Here is a 20136-nt window from a genome sequence, read left to right on the forward strand (position 1 = left end):
AAACATCGAAAATAATATATATTTCATAATATTTTTTACTCATTTCACAAATTAAATGTAAATTAATAGAATATAACATATCCCATATTTGTATATAATTAGAAATCATATCATATCTAATGAAATATAATATCCTAAGATATACATATTTTATCATATCCTATCTTACCACTTATAACAAAGAGAATGACATACCTAAGTCCCATTTGGATTGAGATTTGAAAAAGTAAAACTCTTTTCAAAGTTACAATAAGTTCATGTTTGGTTAGTTAAATATAACATGAAATATAATAAGTGAGAGGATATTATATCATATCTCATATTTGATTGATGATGAGATAAGAAAAGTTATCATATCACTTATCTTATTCTATGTTCAACCAAACAAAAGATTGGATAAGTGGTGAAGTATATTATCCATTTTCTTTTTTGCATCCCTTCTACATGGGATACACTAAGAAATAATTAGTTAAAAGTGATGAAATACTTCTTATATTTGTGAATTTATCCCTTCTCATATTTTATTTGAAGAATAATTTATTTTTGACATAAATACCATTAACTATTTCAAGTATTTACAATATATTTTAAAAGAAATTATTATTTTGACAAGAAAACAATGAGGGTATTTTTGTCAAAATGAGACCAAAAAGGCATGAAATGTTATATTTCCAAAATTGGGTTTCCAATGATTTTTTTAATCAAATAACCCATATATTAATCACATCTTAAGATTTGGGATATGCACATCCCATAAATCATAAATTTATTTATTTATTATCAATTTTTTTTATTTTTGATATGCTCATTTTTCGAAATAATTTTTTATTATATAATAAATTTATGGTTAAAAAATAAAAACTAAAAAATATTTATAAAATAATAATAATAATATATGATATATAAATTATTTTTATATATTGAATAACATAACAAAAAAAATTATTTAGCCCTAAAATATATTTTAATTATTTAACAATCTCAATTCTAAACCAGGAAAGCCCAAAGAACAATCACACAAGAGGGACAAAATGTTTTTTTTTTTTTTTTTCCTATGGAAAACCTCCACACAATGTGAGATAAAAAAAACTACAAGGTCAAAGACCTCAAATTAACAATCCATTATATGAGAATGCAATATATAGATTCATCGAACAAACACTACCCTTAGACTTACTTTCTAGTACCTACACTATATTCCACATCTGTAATGCATCACTTCATGTGTTCTTAGTGGATCTCATCTTAACACTTGACGAGGTGCAGTTCTACTTTAGAACCTAGTACAAGTAAGACAACCTTCTTTAATAGTTTTGGAAATACAAAGGGAAATCAAGTTTTCTCCAATATTTACATCAAATCAAAAACCTTTTTAGGTAAGGTGTTTATAAGACACAAAGACCTAGTAAACTCAAATTAAGAGCCCGTTTGATAGTACTTCTGGTCGAAGTATTTTTATTGAAAGTATTTTCTTTTGTAGCACTTATGTGAAAAACAAGTTTATAAGAATTTGAAAAAAAATGATTCTAATAGTGTTTTTTGACAATATGTTGCATAAGTATAAAAATGTTTTTAATATTAATAAATTACAAAAAATGACATACAATTTAATTACAAAAAGGAAATATAATAATAAATTAGGAACTTTTCATCACAAAAGAATATATAAACATCTATGTTAAAAGAATATATAAACATTTATATTGTTAAAAAGAACTAAAAATAATCATTTTTATGATTACAAGAAAATTTTGAAAAACATTTTTAAAAAATAGATTAATAAATAAACATCAATCATGATATAACAATTTTTCAAAATAAAACAAATTCTTTGATTATATATTAGATTAAAAAATAATATTTTTTTATCACTAAATGATAAGTGATAGCTACTTAAGATTCAAAAGTTTTCTTAAATTATATTTGTCTAAAATTAAAAAAGTCAAATGTCAATTTTTACCCCTTTTATATTCCTACCTAAGGGGTTGGGTTATAAAATATGGTTGAAATTGTAACTTTATGATGCTTGTGATATGTATGTAATTTTTGGGTTCAAACACTCACATATGTACGCTATAAACATATGCCAATTTCTTTACTTCTACAAGGTAGGAACGCTTGTAGAGACTTAGATATTTTTTTTTTTGCATTTTGCACATGATTCACTTTACAAAACTTGTCCATCTAGAACAGAAAGTACATTGGAGCTAGGGGTGTAACTTGGGCTAGTTAACCCAACTCACTTAACCTGGACCTAACTTGACATTTGGATGAGCTTAAGCAATTATTTTCAATACTCATGTTCGACTTGGGTTAAGTTTTTTCAACTTGAGCTCTAATTTGAGTTGGGTTAGGTTAAGTTTGAGACAACCTAAGTCTAACCCAAACCTCATTTAATATTTTTACAATATTTATAATGCATATTATCCCACATAATAATATTTATTTTCTTTTTCTATTTTTAAGAAAAAAAATATCAAATTATATTATATCATATATTTTTATTTTTCTTTTTTTATAAAAATGTATAAATTTATGTTTATTTTTTTGTTGCTATCTTGATATTTTGTCTTATTTATTGTTTAATTTTTTGTATAAATACATTAAATATTATTATTGTTTAAATTTTTCAAAAATAACATATCTTATGTGAAAATGATGAAAAATAGGGTGAATAATATATCTTACAAAAAAAGGGATTGGATAAGTGAGGTCATGTTTGGTTGATTTGATACAACATAAGATAAGATAAGAGAATGAATATTATATCCTATTCCATATTTGGTTGGTAATGGAATAAGATAAGTTATTATATCCTATGTTTAACCAAACATGAGATAAGACAAATGATGATATATATGATCCACCTTTTTTTTTATCCCTTTCACGTGGGATATATTAATCACATAGTAAGATATGAGATATGTATATTTCATGTATCAAAAATTTATTTTTGTATCAATTTTTATTTTTTAATATCCTCATTTTACAAAATAATTTTTTATTATAAATTAAATTTATGATTAAAAAAGAAAAAAAATATATTTATAAAATAATATTAATATATGATATATAAATTATTTTTACATATTAAATAACATAATATAAAAATTTTATTTGTAAAATTTAAATATTTTCATCATGAATATTGTTAAATATAACAAAATTTTCATTTTGTTATGATATATATAAATTATTTTTATATATTAAATAACATAACAAAAAAAAAATAGCTCTAAAATATATTTTAATTATTTAACAATCTCAATTCTAAACCAGGAAAGCCCAAAAAACAATCATACAAGAGGGACAAAATGTTTATTTTTTTCCTATGGAAAACCTCCACTCAATGTGAGATAAAAAAACTACAAGGTCAAAGACCTCAAATTAACAATCCATTATATGAGAATGCAATAGATAGATTCACAGAACAAAAACTACAAGAGGGACAAAAATAATCATTTTTATGATTACAAGAAATTTTTGAATTTTTTTTAAAAATAGATTAATAAATAAACATCAATCATGATATAACAACTTTTTAAAATAAAACAAATTCTTTGATTATATATTAGATTAAAAATAATAATTTTTTTATCACTAAATGATTCGTGATAGCTATTTAAGATTCAAAAGTTTTCTTAAATTATATTTGTCTAAAATTGAAAATGTCAAATGTTAATTTTTACCCCTTTTACATTCCTACCTAAGGGGTTGGGTTATAAAATATAGTTGAAATTGTAGCTTTATGATGCTTGTGATATGTATGTAATTTTTGGGTTCAAACACTCACATATGTTCGCTATAAACATATGCCAATTTCTTTACTTCTACAAGGTAGGAACGCTTGTAGAGACTTAGATATTTTTTTTTTGCATTTTGCACATGATTCGCTTTACAAAACTTGTCCATCTAGAACAGAAAGTACATTGGAGCTAGGGGTGTAACTTGGGCTAGTTAACCTGACTGACTTAACCTGGACCTAACTTGACATTTGGATGAGCTTAAGAAATTATTTTCAATACTCATGTTCGACTTGAGTTAAGTTTTTTCAACTTGAGCTCTAATTTGAGTTGGGTTAGGTTAAGTTTGAGACAACCTTAAGTCTAACCTAAACTTGATTTAATATTTTTATAATATTTATAATGCATATTGTCCCACATAATAATATTTATTTTCTTTTTCTATTTTTAAGAAAAAAATATCAAATTATATTATATCATATATTTTTCATTTTTTTTTTATAAAAATGTATAAATTTATGCTTATTTTTTTGTTGCTATCTTGATATTTTGTCTTATTTATTGTTTAAATTTTTGTATAAATACATTAACAAAGTTTTTTCAAAATATTATAAGTGGATTTTGAATTATACAACTTGATCAACTTAAACTCAACTTTATCAATCCGAGTCTAACCCAACCAACCTGAGTCTAACTTAAATAACCTGAACTCATCTCAAGTTAAAAATGAGGTTGGATTGAAGTTAAGTTTAATACCTCAAGTTAGAGTTTGGGTTGGGTTGGGCTCGAGTTGATTGTTTGTTAATTCGAATTGAGTTCAGGTTAGTCATCAACCTAACCAATCCGCCCAAGTTGCAACCTTGCTTGGAGTAGAGTTCAACTATGTTAAATGAGAGTGATGAAAACCTTTGGAATATGGAGTCCCCTAGTTGGATGGAAAGGGAAGGAGGAAGAGAAGAATAAAAGGGAAAGTGAGGGTATCAGGAAACACTTGGGTGTATTTCAAGAATATTTGAAAAATTTTAAAGTGTTTTTCTAAATTTTCAAAAGTATTTTTTAAAATATTGTCAAACACTTATTTTTTACTATAAAAACACTTAAAAGCGTTTTTAAGGCTAGAAACACTTTTAAGAAGCACCACTAAACGAACTCTAAGATTTTCAAAATAAATTTAATTACAATTGTAAAATAAAGATTTGCAAAATAAATCCAATTACAATTGTAAAATAAATCCAATTATAGTTAGAAAATAAATCCAATTACAATAATAAAATTAATTGAATTGTACAAAATTAAAATTCTGATACTAGTGCTTCAACGCCCTTAAAATTTCTTTCTTTTTGGTTTTAAAAAATTTTAAACATTTTTGCTCAATTTTAAAAAACCTTTTAGTTCATTGCAAATCTTATATAAATCATAGTAGTCTTTCATGAACCTTTCTATTCTTACCTATGTCATTCTAGTTCATCAGACAAAGAGCTTTAATCTTAAATGAAAAATAAGATATAATCTAGAAAAGTCTTATGTCGTAATAAAATGAACAAAATTATTAACTTAAATAACAAAATTTTATGTACCACTAAATATGATTATTAAATGAATCAATTTGAATCAACTTCGTATTATGTAAATTAATGAAAAAAAGGAAAAAAATTTATATATTTATTAAACTGATTAGTTAGGTTCATATAAATTTGGTTAAAATATGATTATGCTTAATCCACATTCTTGAAAAACCAAATCTATGAAAAACGTATGAAATTCGAGTCATGTTCAACAATTATATCAAACTTTACCACCCCTCACTCAAAAATCTAATCTCGAATTGAAAAGGTAAATTCAAACCAAGCTGATTATTAAAAAAATTCATAATTTCATAATTTTTAAACATTTCATAATTTTAAAAAAATGGAAAATAGGGAGGAGATGACATGGTATGTGAATTGAGATGGCTTGCACGGACTTCACACGTGCAGTTGTGAATATGAGGGTGTGAGGGAGGAGGCAGGTGTCAGAGTAGAGGTGAGTTGAATTTTCAGTTTGATCGAATTGGAGATGCGAGGTGGTTCAAACAGGAATCCATCTACCTTCACTCGGGCGGTCAACTCCGTTTTCACCTTCGTTCGATATGCCGAGTTTGAGATCCTCTTCGTTCTCTTCTTCCTCATCGCTTTCATCATTTTCAAAGATCTGGTGCGTCTCTCTATTCTTAGGGTTTGCCAATTTAATCAGATTCTATTTTGTCTTTATATATATATATATTGTTATTATCAAAATGATTTTATTGGGCTCTATCAAGTGTAGATTCAATTGCACCGTCAATTTGGTTTTGTGTTTGATTGTCTGTCAATCATAGTATATGGATCTAAGATTGAAAGCATCGTGGGAAGCGTGTCTGTCTGTATGTAATTTGATGGGTCATAGTTGTCAGGAAGGTTCTTTTGGATGACAGTTGGCAGTGAAAATTTAAAATTTGAAATGGTGACCCCATGTTTGATGTGGGGATAGTTATGGCATTCAGAAGGGCCTTCAGTGGTAGCAAGAGCAGAGATGAAGATGTGTGGGGATTCCCCTGAGAACTGGAACCTGGCTTAAGAGTAGTTTTCCAGAGTTGGAACCTATGAAGCATGCGTAAGGCCATAAGAATTTGGTGTTTGAATCTTTCCTGGGTTTGGATGGGAAGTTGGATCGGAGTTTGGATTTTTTGGAACTGAGATAGCTCTAACTTTAGAGCTATTTGCAGCTAAAATAGTAGGATGGAGGGGACTTTGTTTGGTTGCTTGGTAATAATAGAATTGGATGTGCAGCCTTGTGTTCGAAAAGGCAGAGCAACTAATAGGGCTAGAGATGAGGCCTTGCCCTCATAACCATTGTGAGTGGGAAAGTTGAACCAGTACCTGGGAGAGCAAAGGAGAAAATCTCTGTAGTTTAAGTATGTTATGCCTTTCTTGACAAGACAGTATTTCTAATGACAGAATAATAGATTCGGTGGGAGATAATGAGATCACTTAGGTCCTGCTAATGAGATGGACTAGCCTCATAAGAATATTTAATTCCACATTTTCCCATTAAAGTCATGACATTTATTAATAATTCCAATGGCAGTAGGTAAATCTGTGAACATCTTTTTGTGATAAGTAAAGGCAATTGTATTAAAAGAAAAAGTATACACGACGTATACAAAGCAATGAAGGTACGAATACACAAAAACAAGCAGCCACACCCTAAGAAAAACCTAACCAATCCACAAAATCTAACAAGGACATAGAACCGTCCCCAATGTACAATCTAGCACAATCCCAAAATAAATACAAAAAGGAGCTTTTAAAAGTTTGATCTAAACTTTCACAATTCTCAAAGGCTCTCTTATTTCTCTCCCTCCAAATGGTCCAAAAAATACATAAAGGAGCAACTTTCCAAACATTTTTCCTTTTTCTACCAACAAAGGAGCTTCCCCAACTCAAAAGCAACCCTCTCACTGAAGAGTTCATCACCCACTGTACATCAAATAAAACAAAAATTAGTTGCCATAAAATGCGAGCTTTCAAATAATGCAGAAGAATATAATCACTTGTTTCTTCTTCTTTACACATGTAACATCTATTAGGCATCACCCCTCTCTCTCACCCCTTTCGTGCACCAACCCCCATCTTCTTGCCCATACTTGCCAACAATTACCCATTTCCAAAGAGGAGCTCTTTCAGTTGCATATCTCCAAGACCGCTTTCCTAAAGGGCCCTTATTAAAGGTCGGAAGGTTTTTGAAACCCAAACCCCCTTTCGATTTTTCCAAACACACGATAGACCAACTCAATAGATGTGGCTTGTTAACCAAAGCTCCCCCTTCCCAAATGAAATCCCTTTGTATCTTTTCCAATCTAGTCGCCACCCTCTTAGGGATGACAAAGAGGGATATATAATAAATCGGTAAACTAGAAGGTGCTCTTAATCAAAGTCTGTCTTCTACCTTTTGAGAGATACTGTTGCTTCCACAAAGTAAGCCTTTTTTGAAACCTCTCCTCCACCCCTTCTCAAACCCTTGAAAACTTGTAAGGCACACCCAAAGGAAGACCTAGGTAGGTGGTTGGGAGAGCTGTCACCTGACAACCTAGAATCTCGGCAAACTCCTCCATATTTGGCAAGTTATTGTCCACCACCAATATTACCAACATGAACGTCAGAATCACATATCCTCTTGCTTGACCTCTTGTACCATGACCTTGAAAGGACCCTCTCAATGTGCAAACATCACCGAAGATATTAAGGAGAATGGAAATTCAGTGGTTGCAAGACATAGACAAGAAGATATTATTATGAGATAAAATACCGCATGGGTCCTTCCCTTTATAGTCAGGGTACTCTTTTAAGTTGTCATAACTCCTTTGTGAGAAGAAAACATAAGAAGTTTTGGAGAGCTGCTCTTCTATACATTTTGTGGACTATTTGGAAGGAAAGGAATTGAAAGGTGTTTGAAAGTGAGGAACAACCGATTCAAGCTCTAAAGTGTTCTTTCCTTAGAAATCTAGCATTGGGTGCATGTACATAGAATTAGACTCAATGCTTTTAATTGATTTTGTTAATAAGGTGGGCTCTAGTTAAGGGAGGGAGTAGTTAGTTTAGACTTTATAGCAATGCCTTTTGGTACCCATTGTGTAAGTCCTATGTACCTTGGTGTATATATTTTTTTATATTTATTATTCTTCCTTGCTTACTTATAAAAATAAAATAAAATACTGCTATTACCAGTCACAATCTGTGTTCAAATAGTTTGAAGATTGGGTTAAGTCCTGAAAAGTAATTGGAAGCATGAAACTGCTTGAGTCCTCTTCAAGATAGTTTTTTAGCTCAAGCCTCAAACTTTTATTTCCATGTTGGATAACAGATAAATTCTCATACAACTTGTAGGTTCAAGTTAAATTCTTGTCCATAAAATACATCTCAGAAACTGCATCCTTGATCTCCTTTAGATGTGTTTAAAGACACCACTTATACTAAAATTTGTCTCCCTGGTGTTCCATAAGCCAGCCGGAAGAAATTGTCATAGTTTCATTCAATAAACTACTTATTGAACTCTGCTAGTACTTTGGACATAATGTACTTCAATTGCACTTCTGGAAAACCTTCACAGAATCATAGATTAAGCCCACTCAAGATTCTTGACTCTATTTAACTTAATAATAGTGTTTTGTATTCCAAAACTGTAAGCAAGCATCCTAAAGGATGAGAAAAAAATTAATATTGACTAAGATTATAGCGTATAAATGACAAACGAAGCTATATGAGATACCTTCAGTCAGAAGTCTGTCAGAAGTCTCATAGAATGTGATTGTGGTTCTGATAAAGATTTAAAAAAAAAACTTGGGTTTTAGCAATTTGATAATGGTTCTTTCCTATGACTTCTTTCTGGCTGGGTATCTGTAAACATAAAAATGGTGTGTCAATCCTTGTAAAAGGTGGTAGGAATAGAAGAGAGTGGGAGAAGAACTTTCGTGTCACCATGCAAGAAAGAAATTTTAAGATGAAAGTAAGATTCTATAAACTTTGGAGAACTCTTAGATTTGTCCTTCAGAAAATAAATCCATGTTTTTCAAGTAAATGACCAGAAAATAAAGTATGATAATCCACAGGCTTTATTCAAGCAGAAATACCTCAGGAAAGGTAACAGAGCTAATAAGGGCTTTCATCTTATAATATAATCCTATAACTCTCTTACCTCACAACCAAACAATGATAACCTACTGTCAAAGTACAGGGCATGAATAATTTGTTTTCCACCTCCCTTTTTTTAGGTGTGCATTTGTTTTTCCTTTTTTCCCTCCAAAATTTGAGATTTCTCCAATCAAAATATTTTCTATACAGATTTTTCTCTGTATCCATAATATTGTCTTGGCCTAGATAATTATTGATAGCAATACCATGCAGCATGTTAAATAATTTGCATTTTTTAAATGTTGTAACTATAAAAAATATCTTGGTTGGTATTTACTTAATGGTGATCTATAAATATTTAAGCCATTTTTATCTTCACTACTAATGAATTTATACAATGAAGGTTATATCTTTAGTGTTATTAAAAACTTTCTTTGCAATTCGATTTGTCTGATTCACAATCATTTTGTTTGGTGTCATGAATTAATTGATTTTTTTTTTCATATGAATCCCATTTATTTGAATCTTTATTTTTAGCTTGGGTGGGCAGAATTTGGTTTTGGTCAGTTTATAACCAACCGACGAACCGATCCAAGTTGGTCTGTTTTAATTAAACTGGAACTGATTAATTTATTGACCCAAACCAACCCCATTTAACATCAGTTCAGTTTGATTTGGTTCATTTGTTTTGGACATCAACTAGATTATCAAACCGCAAATTAACAGAGAAAGAAGCAGTCAACTAACATGGGGCTATGTGGCTGGAAGTTGGAGGAGTGAAGGATTGATGGGCTCCAGCTGGTGTAGGTTATTGTGCATGTTGAAGGTTGAGGCAAATGAAAATGAGGAGTTGGGTTTGTGTGTTAATGAGGAATGAAAAAGAAAAGTAATCATGTGTTGGGTTGTGGATTTTGTGGGTTGGTGCCCTATTAGGGTAGAGTGGTAGAGGATATTGGGTTAGTGTGGACCAATGACTAAGGATCTGAGGTTGGCCCATATATTTTTTTAAAAATGTTTATACATAGTAAATGTTCGGTTCAGTTTTACACTGGTTTGAAATATTGGTAACCTACAAAACCAAACTGAAAGCTTCAGTTTTTTTTTTTTTTTCAAATTAATCCAATAAAATTGAAAATTTTGAAACAATTGATTTGATTCAGTGTGGTCTGGTTTTGCCTACCCTTATTTTAGCCGGAGAATGTTGATTTACTTTATTTTGCCCCTTTTGCGTTACTAATCTAGATCATATAATCAAAGGTGAATACTTTTATTGCTAATGACCTCTTAACCAGAAATTTTCTTATGGCTTCATTTGTAATGAGAGTTGAAACTAGGAACTTTCGCTTTTGGATGAAAGCCTCGACTCTGATTCTGAAATACTGAGTGAAAACCTAGATTTGGGGGATTTATTTGGAAAAGTCAGGGAAGCTGCTGAATAATTCTAAGATCATCAATTCTCCATAGGCTTGCTGATATATTGAAGAATTAACTGGTTATGTGTTTCTTTCATTATTTCTTGTTACTTTTGGCTTAGTGGGGAATCTTTTAAGCTTTCTAAATGAATGGTTTTTAGGATGTGATTTTTTTTCTTTTTTTAAACCACAATGATCTTCTGAGGAATATATCATTAAATAAAAAATGAAAAATAAGTAAATAAATAAATAGAAAAGGTGGGATAGAATTGGTACACCTCTTTTTGGGCATCTAACCAAGGATTCCATGGGATTCTGATTAGTATTATGTTTATGGATTGGAAAGTTATGTTCTTCAAAAGTTAGGGAAAAAGTGAAGCTGTCTTAGTGTTTCCCTCCTTTTTATAGTTCCAAGTCAAATTTTGATTATTATGATTGGGGTGGATGATGCCAATTGTATATATATCTGATTCATCAAAGATCACAAGGGAGAGAAATTGCATGTTTTCTCCAAGTCAACCAGGATTGGGTCAGCCATTGATGCTAATTTTTTTTGCCCTTTAGGAAAGATTACTGAGCACCTAAGCTGGGAATAAAAAATCTCCTTCTGAAGAGGGCTCTGTTGTTATATCCTAGGCTACCTCAGGGTGTAGAGACCACTGTTGGATTGTTCATCAGATGAGAAGGATCCATGTTTTCCCCCATATAATAGGAACCTGAGGACAAGTGGACAATCAAGTGGCCTATGTTTTGGCTAAAATTGGAGCTAACTAATGGACTTTGTTGGGATCTCTACACCAAACACACCTTAGTTCTCTGTGGATTTTGCTTTTCTTTTTTGCCAGTTCTCATGTAGTTGTCTTTATTTAATGATATCTCTTATTTCCTGTATTCTTCTTTCCTTTTTTATTTCTTCTAATGAGCTGTTTTTTTTATTTTAAAGAAAACCATGATCCTGATACTGATAGAACATAAATTATCATTTAGACACTATTATTAATAGAATCATTGAACATTAAATTTTCTTTTCAACATGATGGGGATTATGTTCCAAACATCATGAGCTGGTGACCAATTGGTTACTTGGACAAGGATATCTGGTGATAGAGTTCAGTATTACCATTCTAGAATAATTTGATCTTTCTTGTATCATTGCATTAGCTGGGTAGTGGGTGTGTTTCAGTCAGGGGTGCATATGGTATGGGTTCTGCTGCCAGCATCTTAACTGGTGAGGCAGTTAGTAAACCATCAAGATGACCCCTTACCTGCTGTCTTCGACTATAGCTGCCATTTGGCCTTTACCGCATGACATAATTATCATTTGATAGTTTTGTTGTCATCAACTGTGGTAACACGCTCAGGAGGGCCTTGGAGAAAGATGTAGGTGCATAAAAAATAAATAACATAACTTGTATGCTATGTTCTTGTTTGGGTCTTTACATAAAAATTTAATATGAAAATTTCAGAAAAAAAAAACTAGGAGTTTTGCAGAAGGACAAAAGTGAAGTTCGAGTAGTTGGCTACATTGAAGCAGTTATTGGTGATAGTAGTTGAAGTTCTGCTAGTTGTGAGAAGGCAATGGAAATCATTAGTGCAAGGAGAAGGATTATTAACTCAGTGATTGAAGATGGGTGGAGAGAATATGGAGGACAGCTTTGACTTGGCTTTTGAGTTGGTAGTCATGCTTCCTGCCATTCTCTAGCTTGATCCTTCTTGGGGGCATGGGTACTCTATGGTATAAGGTGTTGGAGTAGTGCTTGAGAGGCATGTCATCCAATAGCAGTAGACAGACTCCAGGGCAGATGTGACTTCATGACTATTATCTATTGCTTTGTGGAGGAAGTGTTTTGGATGGTAATAAAGGACTTGATAAAGGGATCTTCTGTTCACCAACAGAGCTTCTCTTGCTTCTGCTCGTATTAACATCCAACCCCAAAGTAACAGTGACCCAATTGCAATCATCCTCGCATTTGCACTTCTTGCTGATTTCTGTAACAAACTAAATATGTCCAGCTGAGAGCAATACAGGATGTATCATATGTTTTCTTTTGACATCAAAAGTTGCCAAGGCAATAAGTTGTTACTAAAGCATGGTGGTGCTTTCTAGAGCCTGATGAAGACACTAGTCTTGCAGTAGATTGGAAGGGAAAATGGATTTTCTCCCTGTGAATCGATTAATTAACTGGGGAAAACATGCCCCCCTTCGTTGTGCATCTTAATTAACATTTTTGATAGGCAAATAATAAATATATAAGAATATACTGAAAAGAGAGGGTGCAATCCTTGTATACAGTTGAGTATAATATGAACTTCCATGGAAAGATGCAATAGAGGGCAAACAGAAGGCCTGCATTAAAACCTCACTCCAACCCCAACCTATCTATGAGATCTATAAAGGCTGCACAACTTTTCCCCTGTGAATCAATTGATCAAACAAGCAGAGATTTAGGGATGGGTCTTTCCAGTTAGCCAGCTGGGACAGCTCCACACCTTTGAAAGTGATTCTATTCTGCCCCTTCATGATGCATCAGAACAAGTTCCAGGATGCTCCACCCAATTATCAAGCACACTAGTCTTAGGCTATTAGCAATGCACTCTCTTACCATTGATATCTTCTTATCAACCAAATTTTTGGTACTAAAAATTTCTTCTTGAAACTTTTTTATAAAATTTGATTGATGGAGAAGCCTAATCTGATATATATGGAATTTCATAGTCTTTCTTTATCGATCCTGCCTTCAATTTATTCATGCATGATTCACATATGATGAAACTAGAATGTATGACTGAATTCTTATATGGATGGTACATGTGAGGTATTGTGACTGACTGCATTAATAAACTTTTTTCTTTAATTTTCTGTCAAAATTCTAATAATGGAATGAAGTGATTGCAGACATCGAGGCCCGAATACAATCAGATTCTTGTAAAGAAGCCTGGTGGACCGGATTGGTGGCCTTACTAGAAGCTTTCATGGAGATTCTGAAGACTATATTTATTAAAGATCCAGGATATTCAGCTACAATTAGTAGTTCACTAGTTAGTTCTTCCTGTATGTAATTCCCACATGAAATCAGAAGATGAAATAATGTGAATATGCTGTCAGAATTTGAGGACTTGGTTGCAGTTCTTTCAAAAACAATGAAATCTTGTTTCTAAGGGGATATTGATCGAGTTAGTGTGTACTTTTTCTTATCGACTGGCTGCCCGTCTCTGTTACTTTTAAGCTATCATGTGTCTTTCGAGACCCCTTACAAGCAATTTCTTGCTAAGAAATTCATCGTTCTTATTTGTTTCTTGGTCCTTTTGATGTTGAAAAAAAAGTTATAAAGGAACTAGTTAGTCTGTTTTGATTTTATAAAACGTCCCATTTTCTTATGTTTACTAACATAAGGTTTAAACCAATTAAAATTAAAAATAACTTTTAAGACCCTGAGTCCAGCTAGAAATAGAAATTTGACTAATTATTAGAGGGGGCAACTTGGGTAGGTTGACCCGACCCAATCCAAATTCAATCTGACATTTATATGGATTTGAACAATTATTTTCAATATTCGGATTGGACTTAGATTATATTTTTTTTTTTAATTTAAGCTCAATTTGAATTGGACTCGAAGTAAGCTTTGGACAATTCAAGCCTAACCTGAATCCAATTTAATATTTTTATAATAGATATTATCCTATATAATCATATTGATTTTCTTTTTCTATTTTTAATAAAAAAAACCATCAAATTGTATTATATCATATATTTTTTTTATTTTTTTTATATAAATTTATGTTTATTCTTTTATTATTATTTTGAAATTTTGTCTTATTTATTATTTAAATTTTCATATAATTAATTTAAAAAGTTTTTTAAAAAATATTATGAATTAAATTTGAATTATTCAACAAGACCAATTTGAGTCTAATTTAAACAACTCAAATTCAACTTAAGTTTAGAAAAATGAAATTGGATTGGATTGAAATTTGGGTTGAGTTGAAATTGGGTTGATTGTTTCTTAATTTGTGTTGGTTTTAGGTTAGTCATCAATTTGACCAACCCATTCAAGTTGCAAGCAATCTAATTATTTATGGATTTAAAATTTTTTATTTTATTTTAATTCTTTTTAAAATAATTATCTTTATCATTTAATATTTTTTATAATAATATTTAACTTTCTTTAAATATTGTCCAAAATAAAATTTTGTCCAACCCTATCATATTCAAGTGCTCAAAAATGTTGGGATTTATTTTTATTTAATTTGAAAGCTACGAAATAATTAAATTATTATTATTTTTTTCTTCAACCCTTCACCTGTTCTCCACTTTCTAGTCCCATAAAAATGAAAAAAGGTGAATCAAACTACTGCAAATTGATCGGAGGGAGACATGATTTGGAGGAGCCCTGTTTCAGCAGAACCTCAAATTCTGCTTGTCATTGATAAGAAAGAAAGAGCACAATTTCGTCACACAGAGACTATTATTTCTATGGTAATTAAGAAGCAACGGGAAATAAAACTACAAAGGGACTCCATTAACAGCTGTGCAAATACGTCTGATCTCTCCTTGTGAACCCGTCTTCACTCCAATGTTACCCATCTTCACCATTGCCTCTGCAAAGTCCTGCCCAAATGCAGAACTCCCGCGCTGCCCAATGTAGGAGTCCACCACCCGCTTGGTTGCTCTGTCATCGTAAAGCCTAGCATCACTCTCTATCACTGCTAATCCATCCCTGATATTCCTCAATATCTGAACATCAAACGTTTCTTCAGTCACCGGATCAAGTGGCAGTCGGACATTGATATCTCCCCGAAACGGGCACTTGGCCTTTAGTTTTGGGAGGAAGTCAGGGTTGATTGCAGGATCCGAGCCACCGCCTTGGGTGAAGTTGTAGAGTCTCGTCTCTATGAAGAAGCATGCAGTTGTCCCAATGGTATGCGCAGCTGAAAAAGAAGGAAAAAAACAAAAAAAACAAAAAACAAAAATGGTTACAAAGAATTCATTTTGGGGGAGAGGGCTGCATAATATACCACTGAGAAGAACAAGGTCTCTATCTGAAAGACCCTTTTGCCTGAACTTTGATTTGAGAAGTTGGATAGAGTCACCGACTTCTGGGATGTTGGCAGCATGGGATATATCTGAGACCCGGCCATCTCTCCGGCCGGTTGGCACCTGATAAAATGGTCCATTTCTCTGCATCATATCAAGCACAATACCAGAAATTAACAAGAAAAATGATTGATGATTTATATGGAGAAATTAAAGATACCTGAGGAATTAATTCACACAACATATATACCAAGAACACAGCATCTCTGGCAGCCAAAGCCACTATGTCTGAGCAAGAAACCACTCCTTTGCAAACCCTTTCGAGCATTGCCTTGGCTTTATCTATCACATCAAAACCACCAAGACCTTGGTTACCAGTTGCCATTCTCTCGCCTGCGTTCCCATTATCAATCAGAATCGATCCGTCACAGCCCTATAACAACAATCCAACAAGTATTTTCATTAAGAAGTTCTGATACTAATTGAGAAAGAAAGAGGAGATCATCACCTCAACCATGCAGTCATGGAACTGCATCCTAAGCAATAGTGCAGGGGTCCTGGGGTTAGAGAGGGTAGCTTCTCTAACAACAGAGCTGACAATGGATTCGGCTTGGGGACATGTTCTAGAGTAGAAGCCAACTCTGAGCTCGCCTTGTGAAAACCCTATAGGATGAATACAACATAAACTCATAAGAAACATAATTATTAGACCACACTTTGAACTGTAAATGGGCATTTTGAAAGGTGAGAACCCCATGGCCAAGTAGAAAAAGAGATCAAGAGGGACGAAATGGTGTAGAAAAAGAAGGCTGATGAACCCCTAAATATGTATCAGCTTTTACGTGCAATGTGTCCAAAAACTGCATGTCTCCCGTTTTCTTCAATCCTTTCTCCACCATTTTTTTGGCTTTTATGGGTAATTCTTGCTTCGTACTCTTTCACTTCCTTTATTTATTCTTTACTGTCTTTTGGTATCCCACTGGAAAGCAGAAGCTGCAAAAATCTATATAAACTTAGAAGTTGCTTCGCCCTCTGACCAAGCGCCAACATGAATCATAGCACCCTCTATTTAGCTTTTGAAATATGAGAAGAAAATCTGTCTGTTTTGCGTGTACCTCTGGTCTGAAAGACATAAAACTTTTCAATTATGATGAGGTGCTTCAGAAACTAATCAAAATGAGTACTCTCCTAGCATTAAAAAAAAAAGCACTTGGAAAGAAATCATTTTGTATCATAAAGACTGGTATTTTTGAATTTTATCAACATGATTATGTATACGGTTGATATCTGTTGAAGGGGTAATTATGACCCACCCCTACATGCACATGGGTCCAAGGAGGAAAGCCTAAATGACAAAGGTCCTGAATGGTATTTTAGTATGTATCTGGCTGTGCTTTACACAGAGACTCCATTAAGGGAGGGAGACAAGAATGGTAAGGTTTGAAACTGCCATCTCTACCCATTTGGTGGACTTGACTCATGGCACACCCTGTCTTTAGAAGGTAGCAGTTGGCAAAAGTCGAAGTGAAGCCCCTTTTTGACTCTTGCAAATGGCTCATGGGCGCCCCCTTCTCTCCAATTATCTCCATTATTTTTTTACTCAGAGGGACTGGTTTGGAGATGCCAGAAGGGCATTCACACTGCTTTCTTCTATTTCCAAAGATTAATCCTATTACATTCATTAACTCCTCTAGTCCACCAAGAAAAAAAAGGCAGGAAACATAGCATTGTTGGAAGGGGGCATTAATTTTCATGTTTTTCTTGAAAACCAAACGCTTGCTGTGCATGGACTTTTGTCTAGTTTTAGGGGCCAACGGCTTAATGGGGCATTGGTTTGGCAGTAGAAACAAACAAAAATTGAAACAGAACGTTGACACTTGATGGCCAAGAGAAAACAAAACCGATATAATTTTGACTTTAAGTGGTAAAACGACACTGAAATTCACATGCCATGCCAAGTAGGGAATTAAATGGAACTGTTGGGTCCTAAGACAACACTTCTATGTTAAACAATAAAAAGTCGTTTTCTACTTCAGAAAACACATTTAACAAACTTTTCGATAAAAAAAAAACAGTTTTGGTTTCAAAAACAGGGTTTTTAAGAACAAAATTGAGGTGTTTCAATTGTTTTATATATTTTAAAACCTTTATATTATATATGGATGTCCAATGCATTCATGGAGAATTAATAAATTGAGAAATTTATTTTTCATATTTAAATTCTACTTTTAAAAATTAGTGAGAAGTTTTCTCGAGAATTGTTTATGAAAACAATTTTTTTAAGAATAATTTTATAATATTCTCTTAGGAACATGAATGGTATAGGTTAGTTAAAATCATATTTTCAAGTTTTGATGATAGTTTTTGAAAATTCGATGAAAATGTTGATAAAGACATCAATAAAATTTAAAACTAGTTATAACAAGTAATTTCAAAATATGAAAATTTTGAATAAAATTTGATAAATAATAAAGTAGTCAATGGTATCATATTAATCAATGACGGGAGAAGAAGGGTTAACCTTTTATATTTAATGTGGACTTTATGGAAGGAAATGAATGAAAGAGTTTTCAACGATGTCGAGTAGTCTAATCAAGCTATTAGTTTTTTTTTATATATTTTTTTTTGTGAATTGGGTTAGAGTGTATATAGAAGATCACACTTTAACAACAATTGACTTTATAGATCGGTTGTTTGTTAAGTAATTTTTTTTTTTTTAGTCTCTTAATTACCTAGTTTTTTTGGATGTTGTTTGTATACTTCATGCATACTGTTTTTGTCATTTTTAGACATTTCTAATAGAAGCCCTTTATTTACCTATATATCTATCTATATATATATCATATTAAAGAAAGACAATCATCATTTAAAAAATGAATATCAAATACTAATATGGAAAATAATTTATCGGATTAATATCATATTTCCTCTATTTTATTCCTATATAATTTCATTTGATTTTAATTTCTATATCTTACCATTTAAAAGAAGTAAATTTACCTATACATAACCTTCATATATTTTTCTGCCATTTTTACATGTGAAGCACTTAGAATTCTACTAGTGTTTCAAAAAATTTGTGGGCCTTTTATCATTGATTCCCCTTTTCATTATAATCATTGAGTTGCCTATATAAGGAGATTTTAAAAGTATAAGATATAATTTAACATAGCACAATTTGCTTTATTTCTATTAAAATAATTTAAAAAATAGGTTATTACATTTTCACTAATGACGGGAGATCCTTTTAGAAGTCACATTAAATTTAGTAATCTAGCAAAAAAATTAGTGTATTTGTAAATCATTTATTTTTGGAAAATACTAATGTACCATCAGTGGTACCTACCCAAATCCAAATCTGGACAACTAAATATATAAGATGAAATCTATATTATTACATGATGGTACAAACAATTTGAATTAGGATGCGAAGTTACAAATAAATGTGATTGAAGTATAAAATGCACGATGCCACTTGATTGATGGTACCTTTACTCATAAAAAAAAAAAGAAAAAAAAAAGTATACTTCGATACTATAAATTCATCCAACCTTTTACTAAGTATTCGAGTTTTCTCTTCTTTAGTCATTTTAAATAGCACTAGCATGCCATGTAAATAATTTAATTAATTGAGCATCAAACCATAATATCACATTCTCTCGGAGAAAAAAATATCCCCGGGCCCCATTTCAAGACATCATTTCAATGCTTTCTATGAACATAATTGAGAATGTATAATATTTAACTAGATTAATAAAGTTAATTGATCTGTGTATTTGGTTACAAATTGAGTCGTGTATTTGACTTTTACTTTCTTTACTTTATACTAGCCCACAACTACCTTTAATATATTCATATTTTTATTTAAGAATATTATTTCTCAAATAAATTATAAAACATCTATACTTCAGTTTGGTGGCTGTTTTTGAAAATAATTAAAAAAAAATAGTTTTTGAAAACTATTCTATGATGTTTATTGAACAAAAGTCTGTATCGAACTTGTTTTTAATATTTTTAAATATATTCTAAATATTTTTATATATTATGTTTTATTTTTAATCATTCTATATATTTACATTATTATTTTATAAAAAAAGACAAGTAAAAATAATAAAAACCGCTTAAAAGATGCTATTTAAAAATACCTTAATTTCTATTCTTAAGAGCAATTCTTAAAAATAGGGAATATAAAATAATTTTTAATTATCAAACATATTTTTTTGGTTTTTTATTATAATGAAAAACTGTTTTCGAAATCAGTTACCAAACAAGCCTTGACTTATCCAAATATTGTAAAT

General features: G+C 31.4%; 1 protein-coding gene across 3 annotated transcripts; it reads right to left on the reverse strand.

Annotated features, from left to right (window-relative positions):
• Positions 1–15182: 15182 nt before the first annotated feature.
• LOC100245373 (peroxidase 43) lies at positions 15183–16828 on the reverse strand. 3 transcript variants are annotated; one of them, XM_010666574.3, is made up of 4 exons: positions 16347–16828; positions 16089–16271; positions 15820–15982; positions 15183–15732 (listed from the first exon to the last, which is right to left on the reverse strand). In XM_010666574.3, exons 1-4 carry the CDS (start codon positions 16593–16595, stop codon positions 15308–15310), a joined length of 1020 nt encoding a protein of 339 aa, XP_010664876.1. In that variant the 5' UTR covers positions 16596–16828; the 3' UTR covers positions 15183–15307. The 3 variants fall into 3 exon arrangements, with proteins under 3 accessions (XP_010664876.1, XP_010664877.1, XP_059590330.1); XM_010666575.2 differs by having other exon boundaries at positions 15823–15982; positions 16347–16644; XM_059734347.1 differs by having other exon boundaries at positions 15183–15982; positions 16347–16645.
• Positions 16829–20136: the final 3308 nt, after the last annotated feature.

The sequence above is a fragment of the Vitis vinifera genome, chromosome 18 (assembly GCF_030704535.1).
Source record: "Vitis vinifera cultivar Pinot Noir 40024 chromosome 18, ASM3070453v1".
In the NCBI taxonomy this organism is placed as follows: domain Eukaryota; kingdom Viridiplantae; phylum Streptophyta; class Magnoliopsida; order Vitales; family Vitaceae; genus Vitis; species Vitis vinifera.